Source organism: Narcine bancroftii, chromosome 4 (assembly GCF_036971445.1).
Source record: "Narcine bancroftii isolate sNarBan1 chromosome 4, sNarBan1.hap1, whole genome shotgun sequence".
NCBI lineage: Eukaryota > Metazoa > Chordata > Chondrichthyes > Torpediniformes > Narcinidae > Narcine > Narcine bancroftii.
Genome location: NC_091472.1, coordinates 15871901 through 15892620, shown reverse-complemented (window position 1 = coordinate 15892620; position 20720 = coordinate 15871901). Strand labels below are relative to the sequence as shown.

The 20720-nt window shown below is 42.7% G+C and overlaps 1 protein-coding gene across 1 annotated transcript in view; it reads left to right on the top strand.

The window, feature by feature from the left end:
• The window catches only part of LOC138762346 (cation channel sperm-associated auxiliary subunit epsilon-like), a 210417-nt gene that overhangs the window by 78832 nt on the left and 110865 nt on the right, over positions 1-20720 (top strand). Inside the window, exons 11-13 of the mRNA XM_069936115.1 lie at positions 2522-3008; positions 11460-11902; positions 12771-12829. Of these exons, the coding sequence (XP_069792216.1) occupies positions 2522-3008; positions 11460-11902; positions 12771-12829 (989 nt within the window). The remainder of the gene's footprint in view (positions 1-2521; positions 3009-11459; positions 11903-12770; positions 12830-20720) is intronic.

The following is a 20720-nucleotide window of genomic DNA, read 5'->3' as shown; positions in this document are numbered from 1 at the left end:
AGGTAGCCTCCACCACTTCAATGGACAACAAATTCCATAGATCCAACATCCTCTGGGAAAGCAGTTCCCCCTCATCTCCATCCTAAATCTACTAGCATGAATCTTGAGGCTTTGTCTTCTAGTTCTAATCTCCCCCACCAATGGGAACAACTTACCTACCTCTATCTTACCTATGCCTTTCATAATTTTTTGCATTTCTAAAAAATCCCCTCTCATTCTTTTAAATTACTGTGAGTACAATCCCAGGCGACTCAATATTTCCTCATAGGCCAACCCTGTCATCTCTGGAATCAACCTGGTGAACCTCCTCTGGACTGTCTCCAAAGCCATCCTTCCTCAATTGAGAACAGAATGCATGCAGTACTCCATATGCGACATCACCAGTACCTTGTATAGTTGTAGCATAATCTCCCTGCTCCTAAATTCAATCCTTCCAGCAACCTGTTGATGTTTGTATATTTGGACTTGACAATTGCAGCAGGGATAAATGCTTAAACCCCAATAATCACAATCTGAGTCAACAAAAAATTTGCCATTCGTCTATGAAAGAGTTCAATCAGCGGAGACTTTTCTCCCTGGACACAAGAGGCTAGGAGGAACCTTATAAAGCTTTATAAAATCAAGAGAGGCTTAAATAAAGTAAAAGTCGTCATCTTTATTCAGAGTAGGGGAATCTAAAACAAGAGGGCATAGATTTAAAGTTAGATGGGGAAGATTTAATAAGAACTTGAGGGACACCTTCTTCACTGAAGGTGGAGATTATGTGGAAGGAGCAGTTAGAGGATGTGGTAAAAGCAGAGACAATGAAATATTCCAAAAACATTTAGACAAGCACGTGGATTAAAAATGTTTAATAGGGATATGGATTGATTATAGACAAATAGGACTAGCTTGGATGGCATGAACAAGTTGGGCTAAAGGGGCTGTTTCTGTGCTGTAGAACTCTATAATTAAACCTCAACAGAGACAATAAGCTTTGAACAACATAGTTCATGCTCATTTAAGGCAACAGAATCAGAATTTATTGCCATAAACATGTCGCAAAATTTGTTGTTTTGTGGCAGCATTACGGTGCAAATATTGCCATCAATAACATTTCAAAATAAATAAATAGCTCAAGTACATCGGAGAAAGTGAGGTAATGTATGTGATTCATTGTCCATTAAGAGATCTGACTGCAGAAGGGAAGAAGCTGTCCTTGTGCCACTGGGCTCTTGTCTTCAGGCTCCTGTACCTCCTCCCTGATGGTAAAAGTGTAAAGAGGGCATGGCCTGGATGGTGGAGGTCCTTGAGGATAGATGCTACTTTTTTAAGACACTGCTTCTTATAGATGCCCTCAGTGAGGTGAAGGGTGATGCCTGTGTTGTTGCTGGCCAAGTTAACAACTCTATTGTATAATTTTTTTTTCCTGTCCCCTGCATTGGCACCTCCATACTGGACAGTGTACCTGTAGAAATTTTCGAGTCTTGTAACATTCCAAATTTCTTCAAACTCCTCACAAAGTATAGCTGTTGGCAAACATTCTTCATGATTACATCGAAATGGAGGCCCAGGACAAATCTTCAGAGATGTTGACACCCAGGAATTTGAAGTTCTTGACCCTCTCCACAGCTGATCTCTCTATGACAACTGGTTTGAGTTCTGATTTCCTCTTGAAGTCCACAAGGTTGTTGGTGTGTCACCACCCAAATAGCTGATCGGTTTCCCTCATGTACGCTTTCTCATTGTTGTCTGTGATTCTGGTGATGATCGTAATGTCATCAGCAAATTTGTAGATGGCATTTGAATTGTGATTTGCCACACAATCATAAGTGTAAAGCAAGTAGAGCAGTGGGCTAAGCCCACATCCTTGAGGTGCATCTGCGTTGATTGTCAGTGAGGAGGAAACATTTCCGATTCCTACTAACTGTGATCTTCCGATGAGGAAGTTAAGGATCCAGTTGCAGAGGTGAATGAGAGGCCCAAGTTTTCAAGCTTATTGACCAGCATAAGTGTTGAAGGCTGAGCTCTAGTTGATGAAGTGTAGTCGGGTGTACATGTTGTCTTGGTGATCCAGAGCTGAGTTGGAGAGCCAGTGAGATTGCATCTGCTATGGAGCGATTGTGAAAGTAGGCGAATTGCAGTGAGTCCAGATCTTTACTTAGGTATGTTAATTCTGGCCATGACCAACCTCTCAAAGCATTTCATTGTAGTAGATGTGAAGGCTACTGGGTGATAGTCATTCAGGCGGCTCGCTCTGCTCTTCTTGAGACACAAAGTTAATGTTCTACGATTGTCGGAGACATCATGCCAAAGTTGATAATGTATGATGATGTGCAAGCCCATTAAACCTCTGATTCTTGATGCTGTGTTCTGGTATATTGACATTGAACATTTGAAGTGTTGACTATATTGCATTTCAGAATATTTAATTTTGTACTATGTCACAAAGTACAAGGGAAATTTGGATTTCTGCATATAATTTGTTACTATTCACAAAACTACCTTTATTATGTTTTTTATATTTCAATTTATTTTGCAGGGTGGACGTACCTTAAGTTCAGCTGCTACATGGACTAACAGCAGCTTGTATCTTTTAAGTTCTCAGGAAAGCAAAAATGCAATACACATAAGAATTCCCAACTGGCCATCTGCCATTCTGAATTTAAAACGTGACAGTGTAAGGATTAGTACTGTGTCTTATGGTTCTCGACCACCTGAAATTGGAGTTCTGTTGGAAGGAATGGATGTCCATGATAAAAGAAAATTATTCCTAAGTATTTACAATGAAGAAACAGGAACGTGGGTACTTTCTTCCCTTTTCTTTCACGTGTCTTCAAATGATTTGCCTGCCGGCCCTCTTCATATGCAATTCATTAATTCAGCTTTGCCAGCAGTGTTTATCTGGAACAATAATTCAGTGCACTATAGCCTAAGGAACAACACTCTTTATGGAAAATTGCATGTGAATGGAAATGAAGACCTTTCCAAAGAAATGGAAGGCAGCTCTATCCATCAAACTGTTTTTGGTTAAGTATTTAATTTTCTTCAGAAGTTATAGGAGCAGAAGTAGTCCCATTGGCCCATCAAGTCTGCTCCGCCATTCTAATCAAGAGCTGATCCATTCTCGCACTCCCCGGCTTTCTCCCCATAACCCTTCATGCCCTGACTAATCAAATACCTGTCAATATCTGCCTTAAATGCACCCAATGACCTCACTTCCACAGCCACCTGTGGCAACAAGTTCCACAGATTCACGATCCTCTGACAAAATAAATTTCTCTGCATCTCTATTTTAAATTGATGTCTTTCCATCCTGAAGTTGTTCCCTCTTGTCTTGGACTCCCCAACCATGGGAAACATCCTTGCCATATCTACTCTGTCCAGGCCTTTCATTATTCAAAATGGCTCTGTGAGGTCACCACTCATCTTTCTGTACTCCAACAAGGACAGTGTAAGAGATGACAATCGTTCTGCATATGCTAGCCCTTTCATTATTGGTATAATTCTAGTAAATCTTCTTCAACTCTTCTCTAATGCCAGCATGTCATTTCTCAAATGAGGCATACAAAACTGTACATAGTACTCCAAGTGAGGTCTTTGTAGAGTCTAAATATTACATCCCTGCTCTTATATGCTATTCATCTAGAAATTAATGCTGTACTGACATTGCTTCTGCCTTCACCACTGACTCAATCTTTGGGGTATCCTGCACAAGGACTCCCAAGTCCCTTTGCCTCTCAGAAATTTGAATTTACTCTTCATCTAAATAATAGTCTACCCCGTCTACTTCTAGCAAAGTGCATGACCATACTCTTTCCAACATTGTATTTCATCTGCCACCTCCTAATCAATCCGTCTCTCTGCAGCCTTGCCATATCTTCAGTATCAGCCATCCTACCACCTATATTTAGCCACTAAGCCATCATTTACATCAGTGGTTCCCAAACTTTTTCAGTCTGCCACCCCCTTGGCTTCCAGGCCACATCCCGAGTGCCCCCCACCCACATACAACAGCTCAACAAGGGGGGGAAGTATTGGTGGCACTGAGCGGGTGGGGGGGTAGTGGCAGTGCTGAACAGGGTGGGGGGATAGTGTTGGTGCTGAGCAGGATGGGGGAGGTTTAGTGGATCGCTGAGTGAGGTGAGGGGGGTTAGTAGCAGTGCTGAGCGGGGTGGGTGGGTTAGTGTTTGCGCTAAGCAGGGTGGGGGGGTTTAGTGGATTGCTGAGTTGGATGGAAGGGTTCGTGGTTCTGCTGAGTGGGGTGGGAAGATGGTGCTGCTGAATAGGGTGGAGGGTGTCAGTGACGGCACTGAGCGGGGTGGGGGAGTTAGTGGTAGCGCTGCGAGGGGGTTGGTGGTGGCGCTGAGAGGGGTTAGCGGTGGCGCTGAGAGGGGGATTGTTGTGCTGAGGGGGGTGGTAGTGATGCCAGTACAACATGGTGGCCTCGTAGACTAGCTCTCACGTGAATACTTTGTTTCATTTATTCTACTCATTACCGCCACCCCGAGTCCGGCCAGAAAATTACTGCACTGGCTTCTTCATTAAACTTTGCAGCAAACTGAATAATAAAAAGACTGAAGGTTCGGAACACCTCCTATTTCCTCACCGCCCCCTGACTGCCCCCTTTTTCCTCACTCCCCCCTTGGATCTTTCCATCACCCACAGGAGAGCAGCAACGCCTACTTTGGGAATTTCTAATTTATATACAACATAAAACGAAGTGGCCCCAACACTGACCCCTGCAGAAAACTGCTGGTAACCGGTATCCAACCAGAAGAGGATCTCTTTATTTCTACTCTCCATTTCCTGCCGATCAGCCAATGCTAGTATCCTTCCAATAATCTTACCCATCTAACTTTAAATTCCATGGGCTCTCACCTTGTTTAGCAGCCTTATCAAGTCAAGTTATCAAGTTTATTGTCTTCTGATTGCACAATACAACCCGACGAAACAGTGTTCTCCGGTCGTTGGTGCAAAACATGTAGACCACATACATACACACAGACAAACAAACAATATATATGAAGAACAAGTATAGAGAAATGAAGATGAGAGTCTCAGATGGTTAATGCATGCAGTTCCTTTGGTCGTCCGGCATTCTTCTTTCCCGTGGAAAAAGGCTGTTCCTCAGCCTGGTCGTAATAGCTCTGATACTCCTGTATTTCTTTCCTGACAGGAGCAGCTGAAAGATGCTGTATGCAGGTGGAAGGGTCCTCAGTTAATTTATGCACCCTCTTCAGATTATGATCCCATTAGACCACGTTGGGAGGGAAACTCCAGTGATCCTCTCTGCCACTCTTTCATTCCTGTGGATTGACCTCCGATCCATTTTTCTACAGCAACCTTACCGCACTGTAATGCAACCAGCCAGGACACTCTCGATAAAGCTCCTGTAATGGTGACCAGTAGCAGTCACTGTACGGCCTTCCTAACAAGTGAGGAGATGTTGAGTGTCCATGATAAGTCACAAGTTAAGTGAACTCCAAGGAACTTGGTGCTCTCTATTCTCTCTGATGAGTAGTGGAGGTTGGTTGTTCCTGATCCTCCTGGTCCACGATCATTTCCTTTGATTTGTCCACGTTGAGTCACAGGTCGTTACTCTTGCACCACATCGCAAAATTTTCTACCTCTGTCTGTAGTGCGAATCATCGTTGTTGCTGATGAAGCCAACTTGTTTTGTCATAGAACCATAGAACACTGCAGGTCAGAAACAGGCCCCTTTGGCCCTTCTAGTCTGTCCCAAGCCAATTTATTTTGCTTAGTCACACTAATCTGCACCCAGTCCAAAGCTCTCTATGCCTTTCCCATCCATGTACCTGTCCAAATTCCTCTCAAATGTTAAAATTGAGTCCACATTCACCACTTCAGCCAGAAGCTTTATCTACACCCCACCAATCTCTGTGTGAAGATGTTCCCCCTAAACTTTTCCCCTTTTACTCTTAACCCATGTCCTCTGTAACTCACCTACCCTCAGTGAAAAAAAAACCTACAACCTGTGTGGCGACCTTGAGGAATGTATAGATTTGAACCTCAAGGTCCCTCTGTTCATTCATTCTCTTAACTAATGGACCAGTAACCCTGGACTCAACCTTCTGGTTTGTCCTTTCAAAATGCATCACTTCACATTTATCAGGATTGAAATCCATCTGCCACTTCCCTGCCCAACTCTGCATCCTGTGTATATCCTCTTGTAACCTTCGACAACCTTCAGCTCCATCCACAACTCCTTCAACCTTCAAGTCATCTGCAAACTTACTGACCCATCCATTCCCCTCTTCATCCAGGTCATTTATAAAAATCACAAAGAGCAAGGGTCCCAGAAAAAATCCCTGTGGCACTCCCACTAGTCACCAACCTCCAGGCAGAATACTTTCCTTCCATGACTATTCTCTGTTTTCTTCCCACAAGCCAATTTTTTATACATACAGCTTATTTTCCACTGATCCCATGACTCATGACTTTCTAGATGAGTTTCTCATGGGGGACCTTGTCAAATGCCTTGCTAAAATCTATGTAGATCACATCTACCACCCTACCCTCATCAATTTCTTTTGTTATTTCCTCAAAAAACTCAATTAAACTTGGGAGGCATGACCTTCCCTTCATAAAGCCATGCTGACTATCATTTATCCTTATGTAGACTGTACTTCTCCAAATGCTCTTAAGAATTCTCTCCATTAGTTTACAGACTACTGACTTAAGACTCACCATCTATAATTCCCAGGATTCTCCCTATTACCTTTTTTAAACAAGGGGACTACATTTGCCATTCTCCAATCCTCCAGCACCTTCTCTGCAGCCAAAAAGGATTCAAAGGTCATAGCTACTGCCCCAGCTATCGCTTCTCTCACTTCCCACAACAGCCTGGGGTATATTGTATCCAGCCCCAGGGACTTATCAATCTTAAAGTGTTTAAGAAGATCCAACACTCCTTAATCTCCGCATTGTCCAGCACACAGGCCTGTTCAATTTCTACCTCACCATGATCAAAGTCCTTTTCTCTTGTGAATACTGACGCAAAGTATTAATTTAGGACCACCCTAACCTCCTACGCCTCCAGGTGCATGTTGCCTTCCTTATCCTTTAATGGCCCCACCTTCATTCTTGTCAGCTTTCTGATCTTCACATATGCATAGAACATCTTGGGGTTCTCCTTAATTCTACATGCCAAGGCCTTCTCATGCCCCCTTCGAGCTCTCAATAGTCCTTTCCTGGCTACCAGGAAAGCTACCTGCTTCCTATATCTAATGTATGCTTCCTGCCTTTTGACTTGTTTTTTGACCAGTTTTGTCAGCCACGGTTCTCATTTCCTGCCATCTTCTTGTCCCAGTGAGGTAAACCTATCTTGAACCCTGCTCAAGTGGTCCCTAAACTTCCTCCACATTACTTCTGTGATTTCACCCTTAAACATCTGTTTCCAATTTATTCTCGCTAATTCCTGCCTCATTCCTTCATAATTAGCCCTCCCCCAGTTCAGCACTTTCCCAGTTTGAGCGTTTATATCCTTTTCCATAGCTATATTGTAGCTCAGAGAGTTGTGATCAATCTCATCAAAATGCTCCCCCACTAAGACTTTCTATGAAGATGGTAAAAAAAAATAATGTTGCCAATGGAGAAGATTGTGAAAATATTTATAATGGAACTAAGTAAAAGTAGTAAAAGTTGTTTTTTTTTAAATTTTTGCTAAACCATCTTGTATTTATTGTTTAAAGGTAAAATGCATAGAAATGTTAACAAACAGCTCATTAAAGGAAAATAAACAAATTTGGGGAAAAAAAAATGCTCCCAAACTGAGAGCTCAGCCACCTGACCAGATTCATTCCCCAGAACCAGATCCAGTGTGGCCTCTCCTCTCGTCAGCCGGTCCACATAGTATCAAGAAACTTGTGCACACCTGACAAATTCAGCCCCATCTATCCCTCTTGCAGTCAGTAGGTGCCAGTCAATATTAGGGAAGTTGAAATCACCCATAACTACAACCCTGTATTTCCTGCACCTTTCCAAAATCTGGCTACTTATCGCCTCCTTGGTGATGCAAGGGCTATTTGGGGGCATTTAGACCACTCCCAACAGAGATAGCTCCTTTCCTATTTCTGACTTCCACCCACGCGGACTCAGTGGACGCTCCCTCTACAGTGTCCTCCCTTTCCTAGCTGTGATACTATCCTTGACCAGTAATACTTTTCTACCTTCCATCTTATTCTTTTTAAAACACTTAAACCCAAGTACCTGTATCAGCCAATCTACCCCTTCCTCCTGCCAATTTTCAATAACGGCCACAACATCATAGTTCTACATATTGATCCATGCTCTAAGTCATCCCCTTTAATCCTAATACTCCTAGGTTGAAATAGACACATTTCAAACTCCCTAACTGGCTACCTTTATATTTTTCCCCCTGCCTGTCCTTCCTCACCATTCAGAGCATATGGCATCATGCTTTTGTCCTCCTATCCTAACCTCTGTCCTCACATTCTGATTCCCACTCCTCTGCCAAACTAGTTTAAACCTTCCCCAACAGCTCTAGCAAACGTGCCTTCCAGGAAATTGGTCTGCCTCCAGTTCAGGTGCAGCCCGACCTTTTTTTACAGGTCAGACTTTCTCCAGGAGAGATCCCAATGATCCACAAATCTGAACCCCTGCCCCTGGCACTAACTCTTCATCCACGCATTCATCTGCCACAACTTGCTGTTCCTACTCTCTCTGGCATGTGATAGAGACAGCAATCCTGAGATTACCACCCCTGAAGTCCTTTTTAACTTCTTTTCTAACTCTCTATATTCCCTCTTCAGGACCTCATCCATACTCCTATCGATGTCATTGGTCCCCACATGGACCATGACATCCCCGGTGCTCACCCTCCCTCCTCCAGAATGCTATGAACTTAATCAGAAATGTCCCTGACCCTGGCACCTTGGAGGCAACTTGCCATCTGGGAACCTTGATCTTGATCACAGAACCTCCCATCCACTTTTCTAACCAACAAGTCCCCGCTCACCATTGTTCCCATCTTTTCCCCCCCTTCCCTTCTGAGCTGGGGGGGCAGCTTCTGTGCCAGAGATGTGACCACCTTGACTTGTCCCTGGAAGGTTGTCACCCATCAATATCTAAAACAATATACTCATTGAGGAGAATGGCCACAGGGGTGCTCTGTGCTGTCTGCCTCTTCTCCTTCCCTCTCCTGACAGTCATCCATTTACCTGTCTAATGACCTTTAGGGGTGACTGCCTCTCTAAAGCTCCTGTCTTTCACTACCTCTACCTCTCTTAAGATCCACAGTTCATCTCAGTTGTCAGGAGCTGCAGCTGGATGCACCTAGTCATCAGGAACAAATTTGTTGACCCTGACTTCCCACATCCTACAGCCAGAGCACACTGGATTTCCCTAGCCACTGTTTCCATTACCCACTCAGCCATTGTCCAATCCTGTTCATTACTTCACCATGAATACCTAGCTTCTGACCTTCCTGACATCCCATATGGGACTGTGTCAAAGGCCTTACTAAAGTCTATGTAGACAACATCCACAGCTTTTCCTTCATCAACTTTCATGGCAACCTCCTCGAAAAACTTTCTATGATTCGTTATACACTACCTACCATGTACAAAGCCACATTGACTATCCCTAATCAATTTCTGGCTATCCAAATAAACGTCTATCTGATTTCTTAGAGCAGTTTCCATTAATTTACCAACTACTCGCATCAAGCTCACCAGCCTGTAATTTCCAGGGATACTTTTGGAGCCTTTTTTAAACCTCAGCACAACTTGAGCTACTCTCCAAACCTCTGGCACCACACCCATGGCTAAGGACATTTAAAATATTTCTGCCAGAGCCCCTGAAATTTGTACACTAGCTCCCTCAAGGTCACACCCTGGGGATTTATCCACCCTTATTTGCTTTAAGACAGCAAGCTCTTATAGGTTCCATGACCTCACTGCTTGTTTTCCTTACTTCTCATGACTCTGCCCATTCCCTGAGAGAATACGGATGAAAAACAAAACATTTAAGATATCTCCCATCTCTTTTGGCTCCTTACAAAGTTAACCACTCTGATCTTTAAGGGGACCAATTTTTCCCCTTACCATCCTATTGCTCTTAATATACCTGTAGAAACCTTTAGGATTATCCTTCACATTGTCTGCCAAAGCAAACTCATGTCTTCTTTTAGCCTCCTTGATTTCTTTTTTGAAAAGTTTTTCTTGCATTTTTATACTTCTCAAGTACCTAATTTGCTCCTTGTAGCCTATACCTGCCATACATCTCTCTTCTACAGAACCAGATCCCCAATATCCCTTGAAAACCAAGGTTCCTTACGTCTGCTAACCTTATTTTTAATCCTGACAGGAACATACAAACTCTATATTTTCAAAGTTTCACTTCTGCAAACAATACCACTTTTGGAGCTGGGTCAGTTGTGGTTCGGTAGCATGAACAGGAGTGTGTTGAGCACATAACCCTGAGGTGCACTAGTGCTCAATGTAACGATGCTTGACGTTCTGCTACCAAGCCTAACAGATTGTGGCCTTTCCGTTAGGAAGTCCAGAATCCAGTTACAGAGAGGGATATTAAGTCCCAGCGAGGACGACTGCTCCCCCAGTTTAAATCTGAGCTGAAGTCAATGACAGTATGAGGTATCATTCTTCAATTGCATCAGGATGGAGTAAAGGGCAAGGCTATAGCGTCGTCTGTGGAACTCCTTCCATAGGCAAATTGAAATGGTTTCAGCGATCTAGGAGGTGTGCTTTGATGTGTTCCATCACCAGATGCTCGAAACATTTCATGAGGTAGAGGTCAGTGCCATATTGAGGGCTGTTATTGTCACCCTCTTAGGCATCTATTCAGGAAGCCTGTTCTTCAGGGAGACACGGAGCTTCAGTATCATCCTGTTCTTCTAATCAAACTGTGCATAGAAGTTGTTCAGTCTGTCTGTAAGGAAGGCATCATTCTCCTTAATTTTCACAGTTGACTTGTGATCCATCATATTCTTGATCCCTTGCCACATACGTCTCATGTCATTGGTGTCGCATTGCTTTCTGTGGATCCTCTGTGCATACCCCCACTTTGCTTTCCGGATTACTTGGGAGAGTTCATCCCTAGTTGATCTTATTGCCATCCTAATCCCTGTCATGAGCTCTGAGAAGGGCTCAAACTTCTGCATCAAACCATGGTTTCTAGTTAGCTCTGGTTGTGAAGTATTTGATCACGGTGACATGCTCGATCCTCTTGCTGATAAATGTTCCCTTAAATAAAGAGACCAAGATTGTATCTTCTCTGCCAAATTCATATTGTCATATTTATAATGCAAGCTATTGGTTTAAATAATAGTTTCTCATCTCTGGTTGGATTTTGCATTGCACTTTGACACATTTATATATTTAATATGAAGATATAAATGTAATGATAGATCACAACGGTTTGTGTAATGAAGCTGAGTTTTAGATTTATTCAATATTTTAATTTTCCATTTATTTCAGATCATAAATTGAATATTCTAATTAAGATGGTCAACAATTTAATGCTTTTTGGTGTGGTTGGCTCAAGCAAACTGATAAAGCTGCACGTATGGGAACGAAAAGATTCAAATATAGTCCTTCACTCCAACCTTCTAAGTAAAATATTTATTATTAAATTAGTAAATCCTGCAGTTCAAGAAAGAATTTACCCTCTGCAGATGGAGGCTTTCAGTTCCTTATCAATGATGGAAGCACCAGCATGTCCTTTTCAGAGATTTTACCACAATTTGAACCATCCGTTGTACTATGTAGATATGGGAGAAACTGTTTTTTTTGTAGCAGAAATCATCTATCTGGAGGAAAGTGGATTACACATAGACTTGGTAGAATTTAACATGGATCTACTACGTTCAACAATTAAAAGTAGTTACAAAATAAATGCAAGCTTTCACACAAAGTCACTGGTATGTAATGTGAACAATTTCATGTATTTTTTTTAACCTGTTTTTAATACTGGATATCCACTTACAAATTTTAAAATGTTTTCTGATCACAACTAATAAAGACAATTTTAACTCTTGGGTAGACTGGGTTATTGGCCATAAATAATCCACTGTGTTCCTTTTGGCTGGCATTGTGATGGTCAAAGCACCTGTCAGAGGCAGACAGGAACCATTTGACTATATGCAGACTGTGGTGCTATGGATTAAATCTCCATTTATCATGACTTTGAACTTCCTTCCTCACTCTCATTCTGACCTCCTGCATTCATGTTCTCTTCCATTAAAACTCCAAGATGACATCTTATCCTTCAGAAAAGCACCATTGAGTCTTCTAAACTTCAATACCTGTATTAAGTTCAAAAATGCTTTCATCACTTGCACTGACTCTAATCTATGTTTTCCTATCATGGACCTTCCAAAGCAACAAATGAAAAATCTCCATGTATTCATTACTCTAGTTATTGACCAATTAAATATGATCATTTTAAGGAATCAAAAGTGTTTACTCCCAATAAAAGAGGGAAACCCAAAAATTAAGCAGCCCTATCTTGTTCTTCTAACAACCATCAACATTCTTCAGTATGCACTAAATATACAGTACACCAAATTGGTGGTGATGGCTTGCTAGCTGTCTTACAGTGTTGCTGTTTGGGATCAGGTGGAGTTGTCTGATGTTTCATCATAGATGGCTCTTTCCAGCAATACCAATATATTTACCCTCCATAACAGATGCTGGAAATATGTAGTAATCCTGTAAATTATATTTAAATTTAAGATTTAATTGTCCCACAAATTCAAAGAATGCTTAATTAGCTTCTTGTTTTTTTAGAAAATTGGGCTTTCTCACCAGAAGGACTACAAATATTCAATGAATTATTCTGCAGACCTGTAAGTATCCTTGTTTTAATGTTGCAGTATTTATTTTACCTTACAATTGTTTAAACTTTCTCTCCTCTGTCCTAAAGCTGAAGTTTGTATCTTTTTACCCAATCAAGGCTGAATAGAAAGTTCAAGTTCAATTGTATTTGTTATCTGATTATATCAGTACAACCCATCAAATCAGCGTTCTCCAGTCCACAGTGCAGAACATATAAATTATTGTTATTAATAAATAGAGGCGAGCATAACTTTTTTTTAGCAGTTTTTCAGGAGTTCCTTGGCCTGATGGTTCTGGCTTTGATACTTCTGTATCTTTTTCCAAATGGGAATAGCTGGTTGATGCTGGTTGTGGGATGGTAGGTGCACTGACAGATTTTGCGAGCCCTCTTTAAACAACATTTCCAGTAAATTCCATCAATGTGAGGAGGGCAACCCCAATGATTCTGCTGCTTTTATGGTTCTGTGGATTAACCTCTGATCTGATGCTGTTCAACAACCATACCAAAGAGCTCATGTAGAAATTTGGCAGAATGTTGACTGGTAGCCTTGCCCGAATCAGCCTTCTAATGAAGTGGAGTTGCTGTGGCACATTCCTGACAAATGAAGAGATGTGTGTCTTGGATAGGTCACTTCTTAAGTGGACTCTGAGGAACTTGGTGCTCTCCACTACCGAGCTATTAATGTCTTCCTTCATCCTCCTGAAGTCCACAATCATCTTCCTGAAACTTAGGTTGTTATTCTCATGAGATTTTCCACCTCTTCTGTGTAGTGTGACTCATCATTTTTGCTAATGAGGCCAACTACTCTCATGTCATCTGCAATCGATGGCTTTGAGGTACTGGGTCAGTAGCTTGAACAGGAGCGGGCTGAGCGCACAGCCTTGAGGTGCGCCTGAGCTCAGGGCGATGGTGCTCAATGTTCTGCTGCCAACCTGCACAGACTGTAGTCTTTTCATTAGAAAGTCCAGAATCCGGTTACAGTTGTGTTGAGTCCCAGTGAGGGCAGCTTCTCCACCTGTCTCTGGGGTATGATTGTATTAAACGCCAGGCTGAAGTCAATGAACAGCAGCCTGACATATGAGGCACACTTGTGGAATGAAATAGAAATATTAGCATTTATAAATTTCATTTTATGGTCATCCAGAGGATTATATGTCCAATGAAATGCTTTTGGAAGACTCTTAAAGGCATCTCAAACAGGAATCATATAATGAGATATGAATGGGTTAGTTAAGGAATATAAATTTAAATTAGAGATACAGCATGGTAATGAGCCAATCCACAAACTCATTACAGACAGTGGCAGGTTCGAATCTGGGTCACTGGCTCTGTAATAGTGTTCTGCTTACCGTTATGCCAGATAATGCTGTTCTCTGAAATGTGCTACCTGAGAGGACAAATGGTATTTCAATATATCTCCTCTAGCTGTAAGTATATCCAACAACTCAGCTTTAGAAGGTAATAACTGCAAGTACTAGCATCAAAAAATCCTGCATAGAGTGCAAACCAAAGTTGTCATTGGTGATAATTAATTTTAATAATAAATAACAAAGTAAAACAGAGATATGCTGCTACAACTGTGGGGAGAGAGAGTGAGATAAGTTTATTATTGTCTGTCAGTACATATACAATCGGATGAAACAGCTTTGCTCCGGATCATGTTGCAGACAAATACGTACACACAATATTATACACATAATAATTATATAAATATTTTGGAATGATTTACTCAGTTACAGGATCCTGTTCATCAATCTCACAGCCTGCAGGAAGAAGCTATTTCCAAGCCTGGCAGTCCTGATTTTAATGCTCCTATACCTCCCTCCTGAAAGTAGTTAACTAAAGATACAGTTGTGGCAGCTTGCAATTGCGGAGATCGGGCCAGCACATTGCGCGGCAGCAGACGCGGACAGAGATTGCTAAAGCAACTCCCAGGACAACGAACCAGTGGGGGTAGAAGCTGGGGCAGCATCAGACCAACAGCCCTAAAATGGTGTTGGTCAAGCTGCCCAGCTAACTCAGCAGAAACAGCCTGGGGAAGAAGGGCATTCATATGCATGGATGTTCCTGCCTGCTATTGTTATTCATCTGGATGACTCAGTCAATCAGCAAAAACGGCGGGAACTTATAACAGTATAAAAGCAGCCTTTCCAGCCCTAATAAAGTAGAGAGCTTAACCTGCCACACCGTGTGTGTGTGTGTGTGTGTGTGTGTGTGTGTGTGTGTGTGTGTGTGTGTGTGTGTGTGTGTGTGTGTGTGTGTGTGTGTGTGTGTGTGTGATGGAGAACGAAGCAGCAGTTGGCCTGAAGCTCCCAACTTTCTGGACAGTTCAACCCAGCGTGTGGTTCGACCAGGCGGAGGCTCAGTTCCAGATTCGGGGCATCACAGCAGAGACCACCCGGTACTACCATGTGCCCTGAATCCGCAGTCTGCAGACAGAGTAGTCAACTATCTTATTATCTGGCATACAAATCTCTCTTCTTCGGAGGTAATGCTATACAGTAATGACCATCAACAGTAATGGTCATGCACCAGCGAGATAGCCAGATGGGATAGGTTATCGGCCACCACGTTGGATTGGCCGACTATATGTTCAATGTTAGTTGTAAATTCAGAAATGTAGGACAGGTGACCACGGATCTGATGCCTCACTGAAGGGGAAGGTAAGGGGTTTGTGATCTGTGTAAATTTTGAACTTCATGCCCTCCAGGAAGTAACCAAAGTGCCGAATTGCCAGTTATTAGGCTAACAGTTCTGTATCAAAGGCACTGTTCTTGAGTTCTGGTGACCTGAGGTATTTACTGAAAAAGGCCAGCAGTTGCCATTGTCCATTCACCAGTTGCTCAAGTGCACCCCCGACCATTGTGCTGGAGGCGTCTGTCGTGAGGATGGTCGGGGCATCTGTCCACGGGTGCATGAGGAGAGTGGCGTTGGCAAGGTAATTTTTGGAGACCTGGAAGTCCTCGGTAGCCTTCTATGTCCAGTGTATGTTTTTACTGGGTCCTGCCATGAGGGGAAAGAGTGGGCTCACGATGCAAGCTGCTGCAGATATGAAGCGGCGATAAAAGTTGACCATACCTGCAAACTCTTGTAGTCCCTTCACCTTCGATGACATAGGGAAAGAGCGAGTAATGATTTGGCTCCAAGCTGGTCGATACAATGGCCCAGGAAGTCAATAGTCTCTTGGACAAACAGGCACTTGCCGGGTGGATGGTTCGACTGAAATTGCTCAGCCTGGAGAATAATTGTTTTAAATGGGCAGCGTGCTTGGTGTGGGTGTGGCTAGCGATTAAAATGTCGTCGAGATAGACGAAGGCAAACTGCAGATCCCGGCCAATTGCATCCATCAGTCTCTGGAGAGCATAAGCTGCATTTTTTAACCCGAAGGGCATGCGGAGAAATTCAAATCATCCAAAGGGGGTTACAATGGTGGTTTTTGGGATGTCTTTGGGGTGTCTTCGGGATCTAGTGATAGCCCTGATGAGGTCTACCTTTGAGAATATCTGTGCCCCTTGCAGGTCAGCGGTGAAGTCTTGGATATGGGGCACGGGATATCTGTCCAGTATGGTGGCCTCGTTAAGGTGGCAGTAGTCTCTGCACGGCCTCCAACTACCCTCTGCTTTGGGGACCGTGTGGAGAGGGGAGGCCCCAGAACTATCAGAGCGCCACACAATGCTGAGTTCTTCCATTTTTTTAAACTTGTCCCTGGCTAGGTTGAGTTTCTCAGGGGAGAGATGGCATGCCCTAGCGTGGAGGGGAGGGCCCTCTGTAAGGATTTGATCACCCCATATTTGGGTTCTGCCGAATGGAAGTGAGGCGTGGTGATGGAGGGGAATTCTGCTAGGACCCTAGCGAATTCATTGCCAGCAGTACTCAGTGAGTGCAGGTGGGGGCTGGTGAGTTCAGTGCCCTTGAGCGAGAGTGACTGAAATGTCTGGGCATCACCAGCTGGAATCCCTTGATATCCACCAGTTGGCCTACAAGAAACCCAGTAATGGTTGTTGCACAGCTGCCACCGTAAATTTCCAAATAAATTGTCTGTCCTGGAAGCATAGGGGAATGGTGCGGGTGCCGAATGTTTGAATGTTAGAGCTGTTTGCCGCAGCGGGCTTCCAGGCTGGTTGGGGGAATGATGCTGTATTGTGCCCCAATGTCCACCAAGAAATGTCGGCCCAACAGGGAGTCTTGAATGTGTAGCAGGCTATGCAGTTTGTCAGTCATCGCAGCCATTAACGTTGGTCAGCCTGAGCGTTTCCCTGAAACGCGCAGGTGGAGCAGCATCAACGGACCTCAGAACCCCACCGTCGGTGATAGAAACATTACTGCTCACTGGTGGAGCGTGGCATTCGGGTGGTCGGTCGGTCGGAGGACTTCCTGGCCGGATGCTGTCACATGCTAGAGGAAAGCGCATGTGTCTCTATTCGCCACTCATAGCAGGTCTGCTTGGGCAGCTACCTTCCTTGGGCCATCGAAGTCTTCCTCCATGATGAGCAGCCAGATGTCCTCGTGCAGCCTCTCCAGGAAGATCAGCTGGAACAGCAGGCAGGTGGTGTGGCCATCGTTGAGAGCGAGCATGTCGCTCATGAGGGCGGAAGGGGGCCTGTCCCCCAAACCGTCGATATGCAACAGTCGGGCAACACACTCGCACTTTGAGAGCCCGAAAATGCAGGTTAATAGTTCTTTGATGGCCACATACCTTCCTTGTTCAGGGGGCTGCAGGAGGAAGTCAATAATGCAGGATGCGGTTTCCTGATTGGGACGCTGACCCCATGGTTGCAATGTCCAGAAGCCGGGCAGCTTCAACGCTATAGCATTGATTGCAGGGTGCTCTTCCATCTTTGGGTCCAAAGCGCCATTTGGACCAGTCAGGGTCACCATTGTAGTGAGGTCATTAAGGCTACAGCTAAGTTATAGTTCTTGGTTATAGCCCTAAGGCTGTAGCTCAAATCCACAGGAGAAGACACACACACACACTAGTAGAGTGTATTTGACATTGAACTTATTCAGTGGCAGCTCTGCCTTTTATAGTCAGCGCAGCCGCATCACCACCAGGGCATGGCTTGAGCGGTACAGCTGCCTACTGCTTACCTCAGATGTCCGATCCCCCAATTGGATCCCCTGTGATCCACTAGCGGTGATTAGCCAGTTTCACTGCTCTGCCGGTGGCCTATGGAAACAGGCATTTCAGCCTGCATGATGTTTTGCCGGTCGCCACATTCGACGTCCATTTCCAGTGTTGGCCCGAGGAGTGGGCAGCAGACTACTACAAAACAGCAAATGGAGCAAGAAGAGCACGTAAAAAGTTACAAATGACTAGTTAAGAACAAAATAGATTATTGAATAGAGAAAAGACTAGAGCTTGAGGAACAATGTGCTATGAATATTGCCAAAGTGAAAGCATTAGCTCAGGCTTCTGCAAGATTTGTCACTCAAAGTGACATACCCAAAGGGCTAACACCTATCGTTCCAGTAGAGCCATGGTAATGCAGCCACAAAAAAATATTTACTCAAGCAAGAAGACACAGGTCTCACTGCTGGTGCTCAAATGATAATGACCAATCTATGAAAAGAGATTCAATGGCATTCAATCTCTCTAGAGTGTACAATATAAGGATATTCCTGAAAGGAGGGTATTTAAAAAAAAAAATCAACCATGCGAATTGATCATACTCAACCACTGATGTCTTTTCGTGTTGCTGGAGAACCAACTACAAGTCAAAGATCTCCACCAATGCCATCACTTACAACCCAAGGATTCCCATCAATGCCATCACTTACAACTCAGGGTCCTAACACCTTTGGCACAAGTTCAAGATCCGTATTCTCCATTCACCTCAAGGCAACCAGTTGCAAACCATGGTGGACAAGACAATATAACATCACAAATAGCAAAACAAAACAAAATCTCTGTTAAGTTAGTGCAGCAACAAAATTTGTACGGTTTACCCAAGAAAGAAATTCCAGTTTTTACATAATCCATTACAATATCTGACATACACGAAACCTTTTGAACATCACATCGAGAGTAATACTAAGAACACTAAAGATTGTCTTTATTACATGGAACAGTATACTGGAGGACAGCCAAAAGAGTTAGTCAAAAGTTACCAATGTATGAATCCAGAACAAGGTTTTAAAAGGGCAAAAGAATATTTTATCATCATTATGGCAATGAACATAAAATCATAAGGGCCCAAAGAGACAAGATTCTTTCTTGGGCAGCAATAAAATCAGAGGATGTAAAGGCTTTACAAGCATATGCACTCTTTCTGAGAGGATGTTGTAACACAATGGGAAGAAGTGTACATTTGCAAGAGCTGAATTTGCTTGCTAATTTGTAGATTATTAAAAACAAATTTCCTTATAAGCTGAAAGATTTATGGAGAACCAAAGTTGCAGAGCTTAAGATTCTCCTGGGAATGGACAGCATTTTTGAGGATGTTGTACAATTTTTGGAATGGCATGTGCATGTTAACACTGTACCAGTATTTGGAAATATTAAGAATACTTCAATGGTTCTTAAAGATGTAAAAAAGTCTAAGTCATTGTCGCAACAGAAAACAAAGGGAAGTACCTTTGTTACTGTTGTGTCAGATACAAGCACAAGAAAAAACAAGGAAACAAAGGAGAAAGAAGTTCAGACTATTCAGGAAAGCTGTTTGTATTGCAAAGGCAAACATGCTTTAGAAAAATGTTCTTGATTGGAGAAAAAGTCACATGACAAGAAATTAACTTTTTAAAAGAAAAAGAAAAATATGTTTTGGCCACTTGTGTAAAGGACACACCAGCAAACCTTGTAAAAGTGACTCAGTTGTGATATATGCAGTTTAAAGCATCCCAAGTTACTGTATACTCAATTAAGTACAGTTGAGAAGGAAGTCAAACATTCTGAATCCAAGACTAAAGACACAGTCGGAGAGGATGCTTCAGCTTCAGTTCAGACAAACTGTCTTACTGTGGCTAGTGACAAAGCCCTCTCAATAGTTCCTGTGCAGGTTAAAGATAAAAGGGGGGCTTCATACTGAAGACCTACGCATTTCTTGATCCAGGAAGTACCACATCATTTGATTCAATTAATGAATAAAATAATGAATAAAATAAATCTTCAGGGAAAAAGATTACAGATCTTATTGAAGACAATGAATGATGTAAAGAACATTGAAACTAATATTGTTTCAGGTTCAGATATTGCTGGATTGAATAGCAATGAATATTGCAATCTTCCAAGTGTACTAATCAGAAGACTATGCCTGTGAATAAGGAGAATATTTCATATCAGGATGATATTAGCCAGTCGGCTCATCTAAAAGATGTTTGCTTCCCATAATTGATGCCAAGATGTTAATTGGATTAGATGGACCAAAAGCTCTCTCGAATCTATAGAAGTAATAAGGAGTCAAAATGACGGACCTTATGCTGTGAGAGCGTTGCTTGGATAGACAATTAATGGACCATTATGAGGAAAAGTGAATAATGATCAGGAGACATTGAACGTGAATGTCAACAGAATTTCAGTTGTGAAACTTAATGATCTGTGGGAACAACAGTTTAAAATTGATTTTCCTGAATGTCTCACAGATATTCAAAAGCCTTCAAAGGAGGATAAGCAGTTTCTCGATTTAGTTTCAAATTCTGTTAAACCTGTTGATGGTCATTACTGTATAGCATTACCTTAGAAGAAGAGAGATTTGTATAATTGCAGAACAGCATATGCTGAATTTAAAGACAAAATTCAAGAGGAATTCTTTCTTTTAATTGGAATGTACAAATGTCATGTTGGACATGAGAGCCAAGGGTTACGTAGAAAATGTATCAGAAGATATCATGGAACGTAAAGATGGTAAAAAATGGTATTTACTTCAACATGGAGTTATACATGTTTCTCTTCTTTCTTTGGCTTG